This window comes from Saccopteryx bilineata, chromosome 1, assembly GCF_036850765.1.
Source record: "Saccopteryx bilineata isolate mSacBil1 chromosome 1, mSacBil1_pri_phased_curated, whole genome shotgun sequence".
Taxonomy (NCBI): domain Eukaryota; kingdom Metazoa; phylum Chordata; class Mammalia; order Chiroptera; family Emballonuridae; genus Saccopteryx; species Saccopteryx bilineata.
Window position 1 is genome coordinate 201086619 of NC_089490.1, and position 17603 is coordinate 201104221.

The 17603-nt window shown below is 47.9% G+C and overlaps 1 protein-coding gene across 1 annotated transcript in view; it reads right to left on the reverse strand.

The window, feature by feature from the left end:
* Positions 1–15039, reverse strand: part of FAT4 (FAT atypical cadherin 4) — a 170229-nt gene extending 155190 nt beyond the window's left edge. Inside the window, exon 1 of the mRNA XM_066233479.1 lies at positions 9470–15039. Within this exon, the coding sequence (XP_066089576.1) occupies positions 9470–14644 (5175 nt within the window). The 5' untranslated portion in view covers positions 14645–15039. The remainder of the gene's footprint in view (positions 1–9469) is intronic.
* Positions 15040–17603: the final 2564 nt, after the last annotated feature.

The following is a 17603-nucleotide window of genomic DNA, read 5'->3' on the forward strand; positions in this document are numbered from 1 at the left end:
GACGAACAAAGAAGCCATATGCACTTTCTGCATTTGATTAATCAAGTTCACTAATATTACTGATATTCAATGACAAGCAAAGAAGGTCAATTTGGAAAAAAGGAGTGACAGGGCTTCAACTTCTCAGCATTGAAAGGAGTCGTTTCTTCGGTGTCTAAGGCAACAAGGAGACAGGACCAGTGTCCCCGTGTCACTATACAGACTGCGTGTGTTCTTGGCCAAATGGCTATGAAGTCAAGCACCGGGGACCTGGCTGTGCTGCAGACACCGAAGATTTCTGGAGACGCCGGTAACACAGCCCCTGTCCTTTTATCCAGGACATTAGTCCTTGCCAATCAACCAGCCTTCCTAATCTCAGAGGAGGATCCACAGTGGGGCTGGAAAAATGACCAATGCCTCTTCCCCTTCAGTGTATGTCACTAAGCAAGCCCCTGGACCGTGGCAGCATGTGTCCACAGTGTGATCAACGGCGACGCCTTCACTGCCAGAACACAAGCTTGTGAGCATCCGCCCCGAGCCGGCCAGGCTGCGGGCACTGGGGACACAGCACCAGTGGACGCAGGACACCTTCTCCCCTCCTGTATGTTTCAGGAGGGGAGATGTACAGCAAACAAAATAAAGGAGTAACGTTACGTTGAGTGAGGAGAGAGAGGAAGGAAAAACGAAAAAGAAGAAGGAGAAGAAGGCAGGTTGGGGCAGGGGCTTGGCGAGGTGACACAGAGGAAAGGTGAGGGCACCATCCAGGCCGAGAGCACACCTGTCCAGAAACCCCGAGGCAGGAGCCTGCCATGTGCTCTGAGCGTAGGAGGGACAGCCAGGAGGAAGGTAACTGACAAGAGAGGTCACCGTGGGCCTTCCAGGTCACTGTAACGGACCTGCCATTTACCAGGAGAAGAATGGAAAGCCATGGGTACAGGAGAAAAACGCCCTGACCTGAGCTGACAGGATCGCTCTGGCTGCGGGACTAGGTGGGATCAGGACAGAAGCAGGGGCGACATCTCACACATTCACACATGCCATCAAATCAGCCAGCAAGAATGTAGCTCGTGCCGCTATGTCCCGAGCAATCTCAATCTCTTGAGGCACATCAGTGAAGAAAGCAGATAAATCCAGCTGCCCATGTGAATTTCCCCCTAGTGGGAGAAAGATAGACAAGGCACAATCAGAAGTCCAGATGGGTAAGTTCTACCACACACACATGTGCATGTATCGTGTGCATGGATTATCGAAAGGAAGAAGATAGTTGAGCCCCTCAGTGGAACAGTATCAAAGAGAAAGAGTTAGGAATTTCAAGACCTGAGTTCAAGGCTGACCCAGCATTTAGCTTCTGGGGCGATAAGAAGATTTCAAAGAGGCTGGGAAACGTTACGGGGGAGGAATATGAAAAGTTGTAGTGAGGAAATGGAGATCGAACCGGAGGAGAGGGAGGTACAGTCACAAGTTAGTGAAGGAAGAAAAATTCTCACTGAGAATGTGAGCTTGAAACGAATACCTGAAGCACAGGAGGAAAGGATCTCAATAGATGTCTGGAGGAAAGAGCGCTCTCTGCGAGAGCAAAGCCGGGGCAGGAGCCCCGAGGTAGGTGTGTGCCCGCCCAGCAAGTTCCCGGAAAACCCAGAGGCCGTGAGGGTGCAGCAGGTACACAAGAAAGAAGGCTTGTTGGAAAGGACGTTGGAATCAAGACGAAGAAGCCTTCAATCATCCAAGGGAAGGATGGTGGTGCCTTAGACCAAGACAGTAAGAGAGAAAGTCGTGAGAAATGATCCTTTTCTGGATATTTTATTTAAAGACAGAGCCAAGAGTCACGGAGAGATTGTACACAGGATGTGACAGTGAGCAGTCAAAGGTGACCCCAAGTTTTCTGACCTGTGCCATCCCAGCCAGTGAGGAGGAGATGGCTGGGGAGCGGGGGAGACATCAGGAGCTCAGGTCTGGGAATGTTCATGGAACAGAGCTGTGAAGACGCTAATGAAAAGTAACCAGTGAGAATTCAGTTACAGGAATGTGGAATTTTAGAGAGATGTAGGGGCTGGAGACAACCTTTTAATCATTGGAGTATGTGTTACTTAACACCAGGAGATGGATGGAGTACTCAATGGAATGAGCAGAGGTTCAAGAAAGAAGAGTTTCAAGAACTGACCCTAGGGAGAGTCCAACATTTAGAGTTTGGGAAGATGCAGAGACGCGGGTTGAAGGTACATGCTTTCCATTTCCTCAGGGCCTCTCCAGTTGGTTTTCACTCCCTGATTGGAGTGAATGTATGTCTGGAAACTAAAAAAGATTGTGTCCCTAGTCAACTCTCGATGAACGCATATGCATTATCTGCCCACTAGGTTACGTTTCATTTTCCTAACTTTATTGTCCCATTTTTTTCTCAGAATGTCAACACCACGGATAACCCAGCAGTCTCTGTATAATGGTTGCATACATGTTAACATGATATTACATCTGTTAGTATATAATATGGGTTAGTATATATTATGGGTATTTTATAAAGGGTATTTGCCTAACAGGATTTGTCTTTCACTTCTCTGAATTCCTCATACTCTTTCCTCCTATCTACATATTACACGACTAAAACCGGTCACTGTTGTCACAGATTACTTAAATCCTGGAAGCATCGGGAAATATTGACCATATTCTGTATTTGGGTCACTTTAAGGAATTTAATTCATCCTGGCCCATATAATTGGCCAATTATTCTTTTCCTATTTTTCACTCACAAGCTCAAATTCAGGATACTGGCTACTTTCACGGGCATTATAAAGAGATGAGCCCTAGAGTTATTAATTCTTGGACGAGCAACTCTACCTCAGGGCCTCTGAAATCCTTTATAGTCACCCACAGTCCTCAGCACTAATGAGGTTCTTGGGCAGTTTTTCACCGTAATGAGGACAACGTGCGAGGTGCAGATGATGGGATGAAAAATTGATTCCGCCAAATGCCAAGTACAGAACTATTTCTCAACACTATTTCCAGAGCAGCTGCCTCAACATCTCATGGAAACAATATAGGGTTAAAATGATCAGGGCTTTAAAAAAGGCATTAAAAAAAGGCAATAAATGCATTAGAAAATACATTCTGTCTATGAAATCTGTTACCAAAACTGAGAGACCAAACTCAGTGCCCTGAGCCATTTACAAAGTATGCAGTGTGAGCTGAATTGGCCAGCACTATTTCTGTTTGTCCACATCTTGAAAACTTACAGAGAGAGCCCTTTAAGTCTTCTAAGGATTTGTTTAATAAATTTAAAAACATACCAACAGGAAATCAAAAATAATCATAGATTGTTTAAAAAAAACCCACACATATGCTGAAGATCAAAAGAGAGGAAGGGATAAAATGTTTTGCCCTTTTAATACAATCTTCACACTCCATCCACTCCAACCTCATTGTTATTTCTTAGGAGAGTAAGATTTATCATCCGAACATCCCAAAATGGGTCCACTGCCTTCATAAAGTGAAGTGACAACTTCCAACCTGTACAGCACCATGGCGCCAGGGAGGCCAGACACAAACCCATGCTCTGCACCTGCCTCGGGTTCCCGTCATCTCACTGTCCTCCCTCCTCCCGAACCACCGCCACAGACCCCCACACTGGCAGCTGGCATGGGGTGCCGCGCTAACTGACCCACAGGCCTGTGGCCTGGACCTCTGCAGGCAACCATCATGTGTCCCTTAGCTCACACAATCCATAGTAGTACTTTTCAAAGACATTTCAACACCCAATAAGGGTGTGAAAAGAAGATTAGTGAAAGCAGAGGTATACAGGCACATCTGAGTGAAGAGTCCTGCTCGTGGTAAAACCCGGCTCTGGACCTCCGGAATAGCAGCTGGGAGTCCAAATAATGCCCCTCTCCGGTCTGGATGTGGTTTTTTTCCTTTCTATCTCTCCAAATTTAAGCACATTTGTTTTCTTTTTATTATTATTATTTTAATAAATGTAGGGTGACATTGGTTAACAAAATTATATACTATTAGGTTTCAACTGTACAGTTCTAAGACAGGTGACCCATATATCATGCTGTATGTTCTCTACCTAAAGTCAGATCTTATTCTGTCACCATGTATCTGACCTCTTCCGCCCTTGAACTTTTCTGAGACTGTTTCCACAGCTCTGTAGTGGGAACAACTATTACTAGTGTTGCTGTGAGGCTCAAATGATAAAACTCCCTTAAAAAGCACTTAGCAATACTCAGCACATTTTATTATTATAATTATAGTACTATATACTTAGTTTTTATTTCTTATATTTTGCATATGAGGGATAATACACACAATACAGACATCTGATTCAAGGTACACTCTGCCTCTATACGGTCTGGAAGAAAAGCATTGCCTAGCTAGTAGTCAGCTCTGATCTCACAGAAGTGTCCATTACTTCCCTTGGAAATCTTGCTGGTTTCATTGTGAAAAAAAAAAATTATTGTCCAATTGCTAAAACTTATTTCTAATCTTTAATGAACCAAAGTCCATTAACCTAGTATTCTAAACTCACTTTTAATAGACTATTTCTAGTGGGATTTTTTTTTTTTTTTTTTTACAAATTGCAAAATTCTCATTACCTCGACCAACAGTTCTTGTACTATAGAACATGGGCTCTAGGCACACTGAGTGCAATTAAAGAGGGCTGGGAAATCTAAAATTGTTATACTGAAAAACACTGTCTTTTCCACTGTTGTTGACACTTAGGCTAGAGGTGGGTAAGACAGTCGCTTAGTGCACATCAGAGCAAAGCTCCCAAGTGTGCCAAGAATGACTTATTCTTCACTGCTAGGCACCTCCAGTAAAAATAAAGCGCCCAAGTCACTTAAAAGCTGGAGAAATCTCTTGAAGGAATAGTCAAATTATTCATTTTATTCCTTCTAGACCCTTACCTCTCAAGGTCCTTTCCCAACTCTGCGATCAACAGTGGCATGTGCACAGAGAACCAGGGCTCTGTCTCTCAGTAGAGCGCCTGTCTCATGGCAGAGTACGTGGGCAGATGTTTGAGTTACGAGCTCAACTAGCTGCTTTAATTGTGGAACCTGGTTTTTTTACCTGAAAGGACATCTGACAGAGAAGCCGCAGGAGGGTTTTTGTTGTGTGTTTTTTTTTTACACTTGAGTATCTGGCAGACAATTTTTTGTTGTTGTTTAAGGTGAACCAAGAGAAACTGCCACTTCAAGGAAAGCAACAAAAAATATATGTCACTAATGACAAAATCTGAGCTGTCAAGTAAAATTCAAGTTTTAGAAAACGTCTAACCATCACCATGAAGTTGACAGCCAATACGCTTAAAGAGTTTTTCTATCAAATCCTTATCATTTATATCAATATTTTCCAAATGAGCAATGCCTGTTATTTCCAAGTCATGCCTAAGAGAACATCCATTCAGAACACAAAGTAGACGGCCATATGTTTACGTAACAAGTATGAATACTTCAGTGGTAGGGTTTCAGGTTCCACACTGTGAATACCTTTTTAAAAGCTGCCGCCTGTGGAGTGCTGGTGTAGTTATCAAAAGAAAATTGATAGTTATCTAAAAAGGATATCAAAGTATCTTCTTTATCTAACTCCTTATCTCTGAGTGAGAGTTCATATACTTTAAGAAAACAAGATTTTTGCAACAGACTGAAGGAGATTTGAGAATCCAGATGTTTTCTCTTACACTAGATATTAAAGGTATTTACAAAAATGTAAAATAATGCCTCTCTTTCTGTTATTTTTCAGTTTGGCAAAATAAAGTTTTATTTAATACAATAAAAGAAAAAATGTGATGTGCTTAGTGTGATTTTTTAAATGAATTAATATTTTAATATTTTTCTTAATTTTAATGTTCAAAATGGTAAATATCAATAAATAAGCCCCACCTAAGCACACGCTCTTTGGGGTCCTTCACAATGCCTAAGAGTAGAAAGGGGTCCTGAGACCAACAAATCTGAAAATTGGGACGTGGACACGTGGACAGTCTTTCTTCCCATCTAAACCCAAGCTCCACGTGAGACCACTCACTCGTCCAAGTTGCTCTTTTTCTTTGAGAGTTTTCTGACAATTCTCAAGTCATTTGTAGAACAGAGATAACTGGTATGCCCTTATGTCCTTCGTTCAATTTGTCATCAAGATCAAATTGACAAACTTCCTCCATTTCCCAGCCTCTCTTGGTTAATTCACTTCTGAGGCCCAACAACACATGTCCTGGTCCCAGCTCTTGCACCGTTTCATGCAGTGAACATGCACGGAGCACCGAGTATACAGCCGGCAGCATGCTAGGCTCTGAGATACAAGATCAGTGAAGCAAAGCCTCTGACCTTGACAAGCTCCAGCCCAGCCCCTCTGCTGCAGGTCCCCACACAACGCGTATTAAAAGAGAAATGCTTATGGAAGTACTACATCCCCATTTGGTTTGTTGTTGAGCTTAAGGAAAAAAATAGTTCAAAACTTCTATGCGCTGTTCTAACCTGATCGAGACTCTTCTGAGAATATAAGGACACAAAATAAAGCCCCGGCGGGGTAGCTCAGTTGGTTCGAGTGTCATCCTGATGTGACAAAGTTGCAGGCTGGATTCCCGGCCAGGGCACATGCAGGAATCAACCAACGAATGCAGGAATGAGTGGAACAAGACACAAAATGAAAAGATAGTAAATCTTGCATCTGCAACCCAAAGCCCTCCTTCAAAGACTCCTGTACTCAGCCCAGAGCTGTAAAGAAGACAGGGAAGGTAAGTGAAGGTCCACAACGGGACAGATCTCTGGAAGGAGCGCCATCAGAGCAACAGTCCCAGTCCTGCTCCACGTGGGCCAGAGCTGGAAAAGATGGCAGATAAAATCATTTCTCCCCACCACCCCCTGCTTGCCCACAGAATGTGGTCGGCCATGACTCGGGCCAGAAACCTGAGTAAGCAGCCCAGATGCCTATCAGTGTACATGAATACATTTTTTTTAAATGCACTGGAGCAAAGTTTGTACTTGGAAACAAACAACTGAAAAATCAACTCTGACAACAAGAAGTAATTTATAACTTCTTTTTGCAGAATCATGGTAAATTAATTGTTTCAGCAGAAGGGAAAAAGTACTTTCCCTGTATATACTTAAAAGATACAACCAATAATAATATGAAATTCTAGCTCTCAACTACTGCTTTCAATATTCTTTGGGGAAGCACATTTGCTTTTAATTTTAGGAGTGGCTGGACCTTGGGAACTCAAACTCGGTTTACAATTTCAGCACTTTAGTTCACAGAAGACATCCTGACCTTTTTTTTTCTTATAAAACAATCACCATAATGACTTCTCTCAGATTTTTAAATAAATAGGGTATAGTAAATATGCATAACTTTTCATATGGGTGTTATTTGAGCTTTAAAAAAGCAACAGACATATTATCCCCTATTACTAACAAAATGATTTATAACCATTTTCCAATATGCAGGCTTATTACAGAGAGCACTATTTAATAAATTTAATCAAAGCCAATCTTTGCATATCCAATGAGTAAAAAAGAAGACAAAGTAAACCTCCTAATGATAACAACGGACGCTTATTCTCATTCTCCATATTCTCTAATAAATGGAATACACTGACTCAACTGACAACAACCAATAATATAATTTGTCTTATAATTTGACAAATTCATCTAATGTCTGGAATGATGTAATTGCCTGACTTCAATAATATTTCTGTCTTCAAACAAATGAAATCTCTTCATCTCAGAAGTGAATCCAAAGAAGGAAGGTGGAGACAGGTAGTGAGTTTAGGGGAAGAATACACCAAATCAAAATAAAATTACATAAATCAAGGCCGTAGTTAAACCAAATAGCTTAACATATAAAACCCATGTTAAGATCTTAAAAAAAAAACACAATTAGGTAAAATAGGACATTGAGGTTAGAAGTCCCTTTGGGTCTATGTACAAAAGATAAAACTGAATTCTACCTATTATATCTCTATTAAGAATTACATCTCTAATTGTATCTCTGATATCCTCTAGGCCAGGGGTCCCCAAACTTTTTACACAGGGGGCCAGTTCACTGTCCCTCAGACTGTTAGAGGGCCGGACTATAAAAAAAACTATGAACAAATCCCTATGCATACTGCACACATCTTATTTTAAAGTAAAAAAAAAAAAAAAAGGAACAAATACAATATTTAAAAAAAAAAACAAGTAAATTTAAATCAACATACTGACCAGTATTTCAATGGGAACAATGGACCTGCTTTTGGCTAATGAGATGGTCAATGTGCTCCTCTCACTGACCACCAATGAAAGAGGTGCCCCTTCCAGAAGTGCGGCGGGGCCAGATAAATGGCCTCAGGGGACCACATGTGGCCCGCAGGCCGTAGTTTGGGGACCCCTGCTCTAGGCCATGAATATGCTGCTCCATCCATTGAACAGGCATCACTAGCTATTATGGAAAAAAAAAATCACTGGAGATTCAAAAAGATAATAGTAAATGCGCATTTTAAAGGATGAGAACTCCCTCACCTCCCCCAGAGAGGAAAAAAAGCAAGTAAACAAATACATGAGCCTCAATCTCATAGCATGTTATGTCTGGGTTACTGCCAAACATCACAAACCACATCTGATATTTTGTGTTTTTGGCTGAGTGACACCAGAATGTCTTTGAGGGGAGGGAGGAGGGACAGAAAGAACTTAGCAAATGGCAAAGAAGAGCTTTCCAGAGTACAGCTATATCATTTCTGGTTGATGTCAAGACAACATTGGAAGTAGTTCAATTAAAACACAAATCAATGATACACGGAGGTAGTGACCTGAACGATACCCCAGGGAAGGCCTCGTTTGGAATTCTCTTGGCCGATGCTATGAAACACTAACTCCTCTCCGGGCAGCCCACAGAACAACGCATCCCTACACCATGGCATTGAACGCACAGCCTTGTCTCAAGCAACAGCTCCTAAACTCCACTGGTTCACAGCACATTACGTGCTTTTAGTTTGAGAGGGAAGAGCAAGGATTACCCGAAATCAGGAGGCAGTGCCTAACATGCAAAGGCAGATGAAATCAGGAATCTCCCTACACTTGGAGACGCACATTACAATTAGTCACTGTCTATGAAGAAACCGGCCAGACTGCTGAGGATGTGAAAGTTAACACTGTCCGGATGGAAACTGTCAATGAGCTGTGAGTTTAGTGCTGGGATTCAGCTGGGGGGAGGGGGGGTATTTTGGCAGGGGGTGGGGAGGCCCTTCTGAAATGGCTAAACATTTCCCCCTAGCCTTATATATACATACAACAGCTATGAGGTCAAATAGAAAGCCAAAACTGCCCACTGCTTAATTTTAACCAGGATTAAGGCTAAATTGTGTGCAGTTCTTGTTAGTTTCTGTGCCAGAACATTTGCATACATACTCCTGTCAATAAAACCGATCATCAACAATAAAGGGAAATAGTTAGAGGAAATCACACAAAGAGAACGATCTTTCTGAAAAGCATAGCAACACAGGAAGTCACAAGGACGACAAGATCATTACCTCTGCTCTCTGGGTTCTGGGGAAAGCAGCCGACTTCTCTATGGCATAAACCTCCACCAAGTATAGGCAAGCTCCTTGCTCCCGGTCCAGAATGGCCGCCGTCTGGATCATGCCGGTCTGCCGTCCGATGGTAAAGAGACGCCCCACGGTTTTTTCTTCACAACGAACTGAAACTATATAGTACTCCACGGGGGCTTCTGACCCTCTGGGACTAGCGGCCTCTATGGATATTACATTGGTGCCGATGGGTTCCCCTTCCTTCAAAATTGTGATATATTTGGGTTGAGTGAAAACAGGTCCATCGAGGCCCTGGAGAATGACGGTCAATTCAGTGGTGGACTTCCTCCTTTCGGGGCCGAGGTCCGTTGCTGAAACTATGAGATTATAGATCAGCTGTGAGGGCACCAGGGCTGATGCCACTCGCAGGTCCCCACTGAAACGGTCCACCACGAAGGTGTCCGTGTCCCCATTGATGATCTCATACTCCACCTCTCCGTTGGCACCTTCATCCGGGTCAGCAGCCATGACCGTTGTCAGAACAGAACCAATCACAGCTGAAGGGTCTGCGGCAAGGGCATTTTGAGATATAAACACCGGAACATTGTCATTGAGGTCTGTCACCAAAATGGTCACGTTCTTCAATGCACACCGTCTTGTTTCTACAGGCACAGCGTGGTCGTTGGCTTTTACCGTCAACTCAAAGAGATTAGCAAATTCCCGATCTATTTCCGCATTGGTATAGATAATGCCTTTGACTTCATCGATGCCAAAGTGGTTGCCCCTTGGCATCTGTTGGATGATCGTGTAGGTTAGCTGCCCGTTAATGTCTGCGTCAGGGTCATGTGCAGTCACTGAAATGACAGATGTTCCAATGGGAACGTTCTCCACAATAGACTTGAAAATATCCCCAGGAGGGAAGCTAGGAGGGTTGTCATTGAAGTCCCTCACGTGTATAACCACTGACATTGTGGATGAACGAGGAGGCCGTCCTTGGTCTTTTGCTGTTATGTTTAATTTGTATAAAGACTGTGTTTCAAAGTCCAATTTTTTGGCAAGAAAAATGCTCCCTGTATTTGGGCTAATGCTGAAAGTCCCATGGTTGTTCGTGCCCGTGATACTGTAGTGTAAATCAGCATTGTCACCAGAATCTGAATCAGTGGCGGTAACAGAAGACACAAGTTCACCAATTCTCATGTTTTCCAAAACATCGACAAAGAGTGTGGACTTAGGGAAAGAAGGGGTATTGTCATTTTCATCTAAAACATCAATATTTAAGGTACAGGTCGAATTGAGGGAGACGGCCCCTGAATCCATGGCTTGAATCACAAGGGAATAGGCAGGTGTTGCTTCGTAATCTAATCTGCCAATTAGTGTCACCTGACCAGAGGCACTATCGATAGCAAACTGTCTTTCTTCATTTCCTTTTATGACAGAATAATGAATAAGTCCGTTACTACCTTCATCAACATCTGAGGCAGAGACCCTTAAAACCTGTGTCAGGTTGACAGCTGACTCTGATATTGTAGCTTGGTAAAAGTCTTTTACAAATTTGGGAGCATTATCGTTAATATCCTTCATGTAAACATGTACTGTGGCATGGTCCTTGAGAGGCTGGGGGAGTCCCTGGTCTGTTGCAATGACTGTAAAGCTAAACACTGCAGTCCCTCTGCGCCTCATAAGAGACTCCCTGTCAAACTGATGAGTATTAGTAATTTCCCCACTAAGAGCATGCAACTCAAAGTCCGGCTGCACCATTTCAAGAGAGTATCTTACTTCCCCATTGGGCCCAAAGTCTTTATCTACAGCACTTACTTTGCCCACAAATGACCCAGCTTTTTGCTCCTCTTCAAAATAAAATGAGTAATTGGTACTGTTAAAAAGAGGTCGGTTATCATTTACATCTTCTAAAATTACAGTAACATTCACAGTAGCACTAAGGGGTTCCACTGCTCTGTCAGAAGCAACAACCAGTAAAACATATCTGTCTTGAAGTTCACGGTCCAGTTCACTTTTTATATACAATTGGCCATCTGGGAATATGCCAAAAGCGTCCCCGGCGTTTCCTTCCGCAATGCTGTACGCAATTTCACCATTCACTCCTGAGTCCTTATCAAAAGCTTGCACTTGAAAGAATCGAGAATTCACAGGTTCTGACTCAGAGAGAGTGACCTCATAAGACAGCTGGTCAAATACCGGTGGGTTGTCATTTACATCATGGACATAAACGGTTAGGATGACACTAGTGGAGCGCTGCGGAACCCCCATATCAGATGCCAGGATCTCTACCTGGTAGGAACCAGCATGGACATCCAGGGGCCCCATCAGACTCAGATGGCCAGTCTTTTCATTGATAGTAAACAGGTTCTTGGGGTTCTGCTTCAGGCTATAGAGTACCATGCCATTGACACCTTCATCAGGGTCCATAGCTTTGGCCTGGAAAATGCTGTGACCTGCCTGCCAATTCTCCACCACATTCACGCTCTCTACTGCCTGAAGAAAATGGGGAGAGTTGTCATTCAAATCCTTAACTGTTATGTTAACCACAGTATCTCCGGTCACTGTGCCCCCACTGGCCACTACTTTCAGCTGATAAAAGGATTGCTCTTCTCTGTCAATCACACTCGCCGTGGTTAGCTGCCCAGTGACCTGGTTGATAGCAAACATACCTTTCTGGTCCCCAGTTGTAATGAGATAACTGATGTTGGAATTGAGATCCATGGTGGATGCAGACACACTCCCCACATGATATCCCAGGGCCACATTCTCAAAGACCACGAAGCTGTAGGCAGCCTGGCCGAACACAGGTGGGTTGTCTTGTGTATCCAATACAGTGATGGTTACGATTGCCTGGTTGGGAGACTGTAAATTGCCACCATCAGTAGCCACGATTTGCAGCTGGTAAGCTGTTTTTTCTTCTCTGTCTAGGGCCATTCTTGTAGAAATAATGCCACTCTGATCATTCACCTGAAACCGAGACCTGTCCCCAGCTGAAATGCTGTATCTGACAGTTCCATTGAGACCCAAGTCGGGGTCAGTAGCAGAAACCGTGGTGACGTAGCTTCCTGCAGGCTCATTCTCCTGAATGTGAGCAAAGTATTGAACTGGGTAGAACACAGGACTGTTGTCATTTATATCCAGGACACTCACGTTAACGCGAGCCACTGAGGACTGGGGAGGGGAGCCCAGATCCGTAGCCAGAACCAGCAAGGAGTAGAAAGCTTGCTCCTCTCTGTCCAAGGAGGAGATAGTACTCAACCTCCCAGACACGGGATCCAGACGGAAAGACTTCTGGTCAGTTTCAGCCTCTTGTAGGGAAAAACGCACTGTCCCATTGTCATCCAGGTCCCCATCAGTTGCCCCCAGCACCACCAGTTCTGTCCCCGTTGAGGTGTTTTCAACCACCGACACCTCATACCCTTCTGGCTGGCTAAACACAGGCTTTTCATCGTTCACATCCAGGAGAGTTACTATGAGCTGGGCGTAGGAGACCTTGGGGTGGACGCCCTGGTCCCGAGCACTGATATTCAGTACAATTTGGGAAGCAAGTTCACGGTCCAAGCCCCCAGCCGCCCCAGTGGTCACCAGGCCGCTGTGCTCACTGATACGGAACCAACCTAGTCCGTTGCCAGAAACGATACTGTAACGCAGATTAGCATTGAGACCCGAGTCGCCATCCGTGGCAGACACTCCACTCACATAGCTTCCCGGGGGCGCCTCCTCGCTCAGGTTCACTCTGTACACTTGCTGTGCAAAGACAGGAGGGTGGTCATTGATGTCATTGACGAAAATCACCAGGCTTGCCACAGAGGAGCGCGCCCGGACCGCAGCGGCAGGGGGCATCCCGTAGTTATCCGAGACAGAAACGGTTAGGTTGTAGGAAGGGATGCGCTCACGGTCCAGGGCGCTGGCCACTTTGATGAGGCTCAAGTTGGGCACTTTGCTGCTCTGCACCTCAAAGTGGCGCTGCTCATTGCCCGCGAGAATCTGCACCGAGATGTTCCCGTTGGCGGCGGGGGAGTCTGCGTCCGTCACGGTGAGCAAGGCCACCACAGTGCCCACCTGAGCGTTCTCATCTACCGAGGCGTAGCGCGAAGTGGCAGGGAAGTAGCGGAATTTCACCACCGGGTCATTGTCATTGACGTCCAGGAGCTGAATCAGCGCCTCGGCGCGTCCGGTGAGGGAAGGCACGCCTCGGTCCAAAGCCTGCACGGTGAGCGAGTACTGGCGCCGGGCCTCAAAGTCCAAGGGCTCCCGCACCGTGATAAGCCCCGTTTCGGGGTCCATCTGGAAGGGGGTCCTCTCGTCCTGCAGCCGATAGCGGATGTCCGCGTTGGTGCCCTCGTCTGCGTCCGCCGCCGCCACCTGGAGGACGCTGGAGCCCACCGCCGCGTCCTCAGGCACCCCCGCCTGGTAGTGGGAACTGCCAAACACCGGGGGGTTGTCATTAATGTCCTGCACAGTCACATTGACCTGAAGGTAGCCCCGCCGCTTGGGCTCGCCCTTGTCCTCCACTTCCACCAGCAACTGGTACTGCGGCGTGACCTCGCGGTCCAGCCCGCCCTTGGACACCAGATGCAGGAAGGCGCCCTCGCCGCTAGGGTTCAGGGTGATGTCCAGGCGGAAGCGACCCTCCTCGTTGCCCCGGATGATGCGGTAGGAGCGGTGGTCCACTCCATTGGAGCCGATGTCCGCGTCGGTGGCCGTATCCAAGATGACTTGGCGCCCGCTGCTACTGTCCTCCTTGAAAGTGACTACGATGGAGGGGTCCGGGAAGACGGGGGCGTTGTCATTCAGGTCCCACACCAGCACTCGCACTTCGGTGGGGTAGGTGGGCGAGCTGGAAAGGACCACCAGGTTGATCACGTCGCTGGGCAGGCTCTCGCGGTCGATAGTGGCCGTGGTGTACAGGGTCCCGGTGCTGCTGTTGATGGCGAACAAGGCGTGGCTTTCGCTGAGCCGGTAGGTGAAGCCGGGGCGCGTCCGGATGGTGCCCACCAGCGTGCCGGGGGGCTGCTCCTCCAGCACTTGGAATACCTGGCGCTGCTCGGCCCCGCCGACCCGGGCTGGCCCCGGGAGCAGGGACAGCAGCCCGAAGACTCTCAGGAGCTGGGGCACCGAGAGTGTGGGCAGCCGGAGCCACGCGCGGCCAGGAGCCCGGCCTGCAGCCAAGTCCATGGTCCCGGCTCCCTGGAACGGTGTGGTCAACGGAAAGGATGAGGCAAAAAGAATGCAATGACCGGGATCAAACGGCCCCGACAAAGGCAGTGGTTGGCTATTTCCAAGAGCTCGGCTATTGCCAAGAACTTTCAGCCCAGCAGAAGCAAATCGGCTCAGCGAAAGGCGCCGTCCAGGTAGCCATTTAGATGCGTGGTGCCAGAGAGAAGCGGGGACGAGAGGCGGCCGGGCATTCCGCGAGGCGCTCCGGGCCGCCGACGAGTTCCAGGAAAGTTTTCTCAAACTTCCAGTATGCCCCCTCTTCACGGTGGTTTTGAATCCGGAAAGTCTCAGCGTTTTCGCCTGGGGGGCTGCGAGCTGGGAAAGGTGGCCCACGGTTAAGGTGGATGAGCAATCGCTGCAAACACTCTTCCCAAATTTGAGAACTTACCCGCGGCCAAGAAACTGAGCAGGGTAGGACGGACGCGGGCGGCACGGAGGGCCGGGGACACCCGCGCGCGGGGAGGAGCGTTGCGGAGCCGGGAGGTGCGCGGATTCCTTCCCCAAAGGCTGGAGCCCGGGGGGACAGGCTGTGACGCCCCTCCGCGGGGCGGCACGAGCTGCCGCGAGGCCCAGACGGCGGCAGCGCGCGGGCGGGCGGGCGGGCGGCTCGCGAACGGCGCTCCTGGCGCGGGCGCTAGGGCTCCGGTGCCCGCGAGCGCTGCGCCGCGTCCCCCTCCTCCGGCAGCCGCCGCCGTCGCCCCTGCTGCGGGTGCAGGCGATGTCCAGCGCTCCTCCGCATGTTCTTCTCTTACTCCGGCCGGGGCGCCCGCCGACCCGTTATTTGTACATCCACAGCGACAGCAGGTCCCCCGTTCCTCTCGGCCTCGGAGGGGTCGGGCAGCAGCGGTGCGCGGTCCCCGCGTCCCCTCCCCTGAGCATGCCGGGGGGACCGTTCTCCAGCGGCCCCGTCCAACCAAGCCCACTCGAGCGCTCCTGGCCCCTGCCCCGGTGATCGTGGCTTTTCTGGTCCCGGGTCAGTTTCACTTTGTAATCCACAAGGCTTCAGGTTTGGGGGCTTTCGGTTCCCTTCCTCCTGCACCGTCGGCAGGGGAGGCGGGGAAGCAGGCGCCGGGCAGTGGCGGCGCCCACGGCAGCTCAGGACGGCGCCTGTCAACGCTCCGCCGTTCGCCCGCCCCGCCAGAGGTTGTGCGGCCGCGCCGCCGGAGCTCGGGAGCCCCTCTCCGCGCCCGCGGGCCCGCGCTCTCCCCGCCCCTTCCCCGTCGCGCGCGCGGGCGCGCGCACACACGCCCGGCGCGCCCCCGAAACACAAACAGAGGGGCGGGCGGAGCGCTGGGCCAACCGGACTCCGAAACTTTGCTCGCCACTCATTGATCCGCGCGGGCTCCGCTTGCTCCCAGCTTGTCACCCTCGGCCCCGCCCCCGGCCCGCCCCGCCCGGCCCATTGGTCCCCGCGCTCCCCCTCCCGCGCGCCTGGCCGCCTCGCCCTCCGACTGGCTGCTCGCGACGCTAATCACTCCGGCGGCCTCGGGGGGACAGTGGGCGGTCGGGGGCTGGGAGCTCCGCGAGTCGGAGGCGCAGAAAAGGGGGCGCTTTTTTTTTTCCTTTTTGGTCAAATCTTGGCCGGCGTCAGAGCAATAACAGCAAAATGATGCCACAGAATTGATAGGGGTTAGGTCAGGTTTGCAGATAAATAACGAGTGGCGGAGTCTGCGGGGAGACCGTTCGGTTGTTATGCTAGTAATAAGTCAGGGGTAAAGGGGTCGAAAGAAAGAAAAGGAAGGCGGGAGGCGAGGGTCTGTTAGAGCGCGGAGGAAGGATTAGGCAAAGCCTGTCTGGGAATGCGCAACGCAGATTGGCTTTAACCGTTTCCTGCCCCTTCTCGGTCAATGGGTCCGACCAAGTCCACGCCGACTCCGCCCCAGGTCTCCTCGGTCTACGACCGAGCGCCCTGCACTCCCGGCTGGCCCGGCCCAAAGCCTGCACCCACCTCCAGTCCCCGCCTCCCAGGTGGCTCAAGCTCCGACGCCTCGGTACCCACAGCACTTTGGACTTCCTATAGGCAAAGCTAGGGGAACTCGTTGTTTGTTTTGTTTCCCCTCCCAAATGGATCCCAGGTGCCGGTAGCCGAACCTTCCAGTTTCAACAATAACAATGGTAGCCCTTGGGAAGGACCGAGCTCTTTTCCTGTTGCAAAGTTTGGAATTTTGATCTTTGTTGGAGTATTTCCCCCTTGACATTCTGTAGCCAAAAGAATAATGACGAAGTTTTTTCTTTTTAAAAATATCTCTGAAAAGGGTAGATATGAAAAAATATAAATAAATAGAATGAACTTTAAATTTAAAAAATGCTCACGTGCCACGTACAGTATTAGGATTAACTCCCCTGCTATTTACTGTAGCTAATTTTTGTGTTAACATGCCTCGCTTCTATGAAAGACAGAAAGAAAAAAAAGAATAGAAATCAGATCAGTATTCCTTTCCTTTTAAGGGAAACCAGTTTGAAAATAAGAATTTAAACCAAGCAATGCAAATACAGTATAGAGCATATGTCATACATTTCTGCCCCAGTGAAACCCTCCAAATTTAAATTTTTTTCTGAACCCTAACAAGATTCAGCCGTGAGTAAATACTGCCCTCTGCTGTTCCGTCCATTTTAAATCTTGGGGCGTCTGGTTTCTTGCTTGAAATCAAATGAAGAGAGTAGAATTAGATTACAAGGTAATTCCTCCCTCTTGCCTGGGGAGACTGGCCAATAAATAAATAAATAAGATCTTTAGGAATCTCCTAGTGCCTTTATTTATGGAAAAAAACAAAAAAAAAAACAAAAAACCATAGATAAGAGCAAGAGAGCAGTCAGCAAATTGAAGTCCTCTGAAGCAGACAACCAGGAACCCAAAGAATCTGGGGAAACCCGGACGCTCACCAGTTTCTTTGTTTGGGGTAGAACGCTTGCTTCT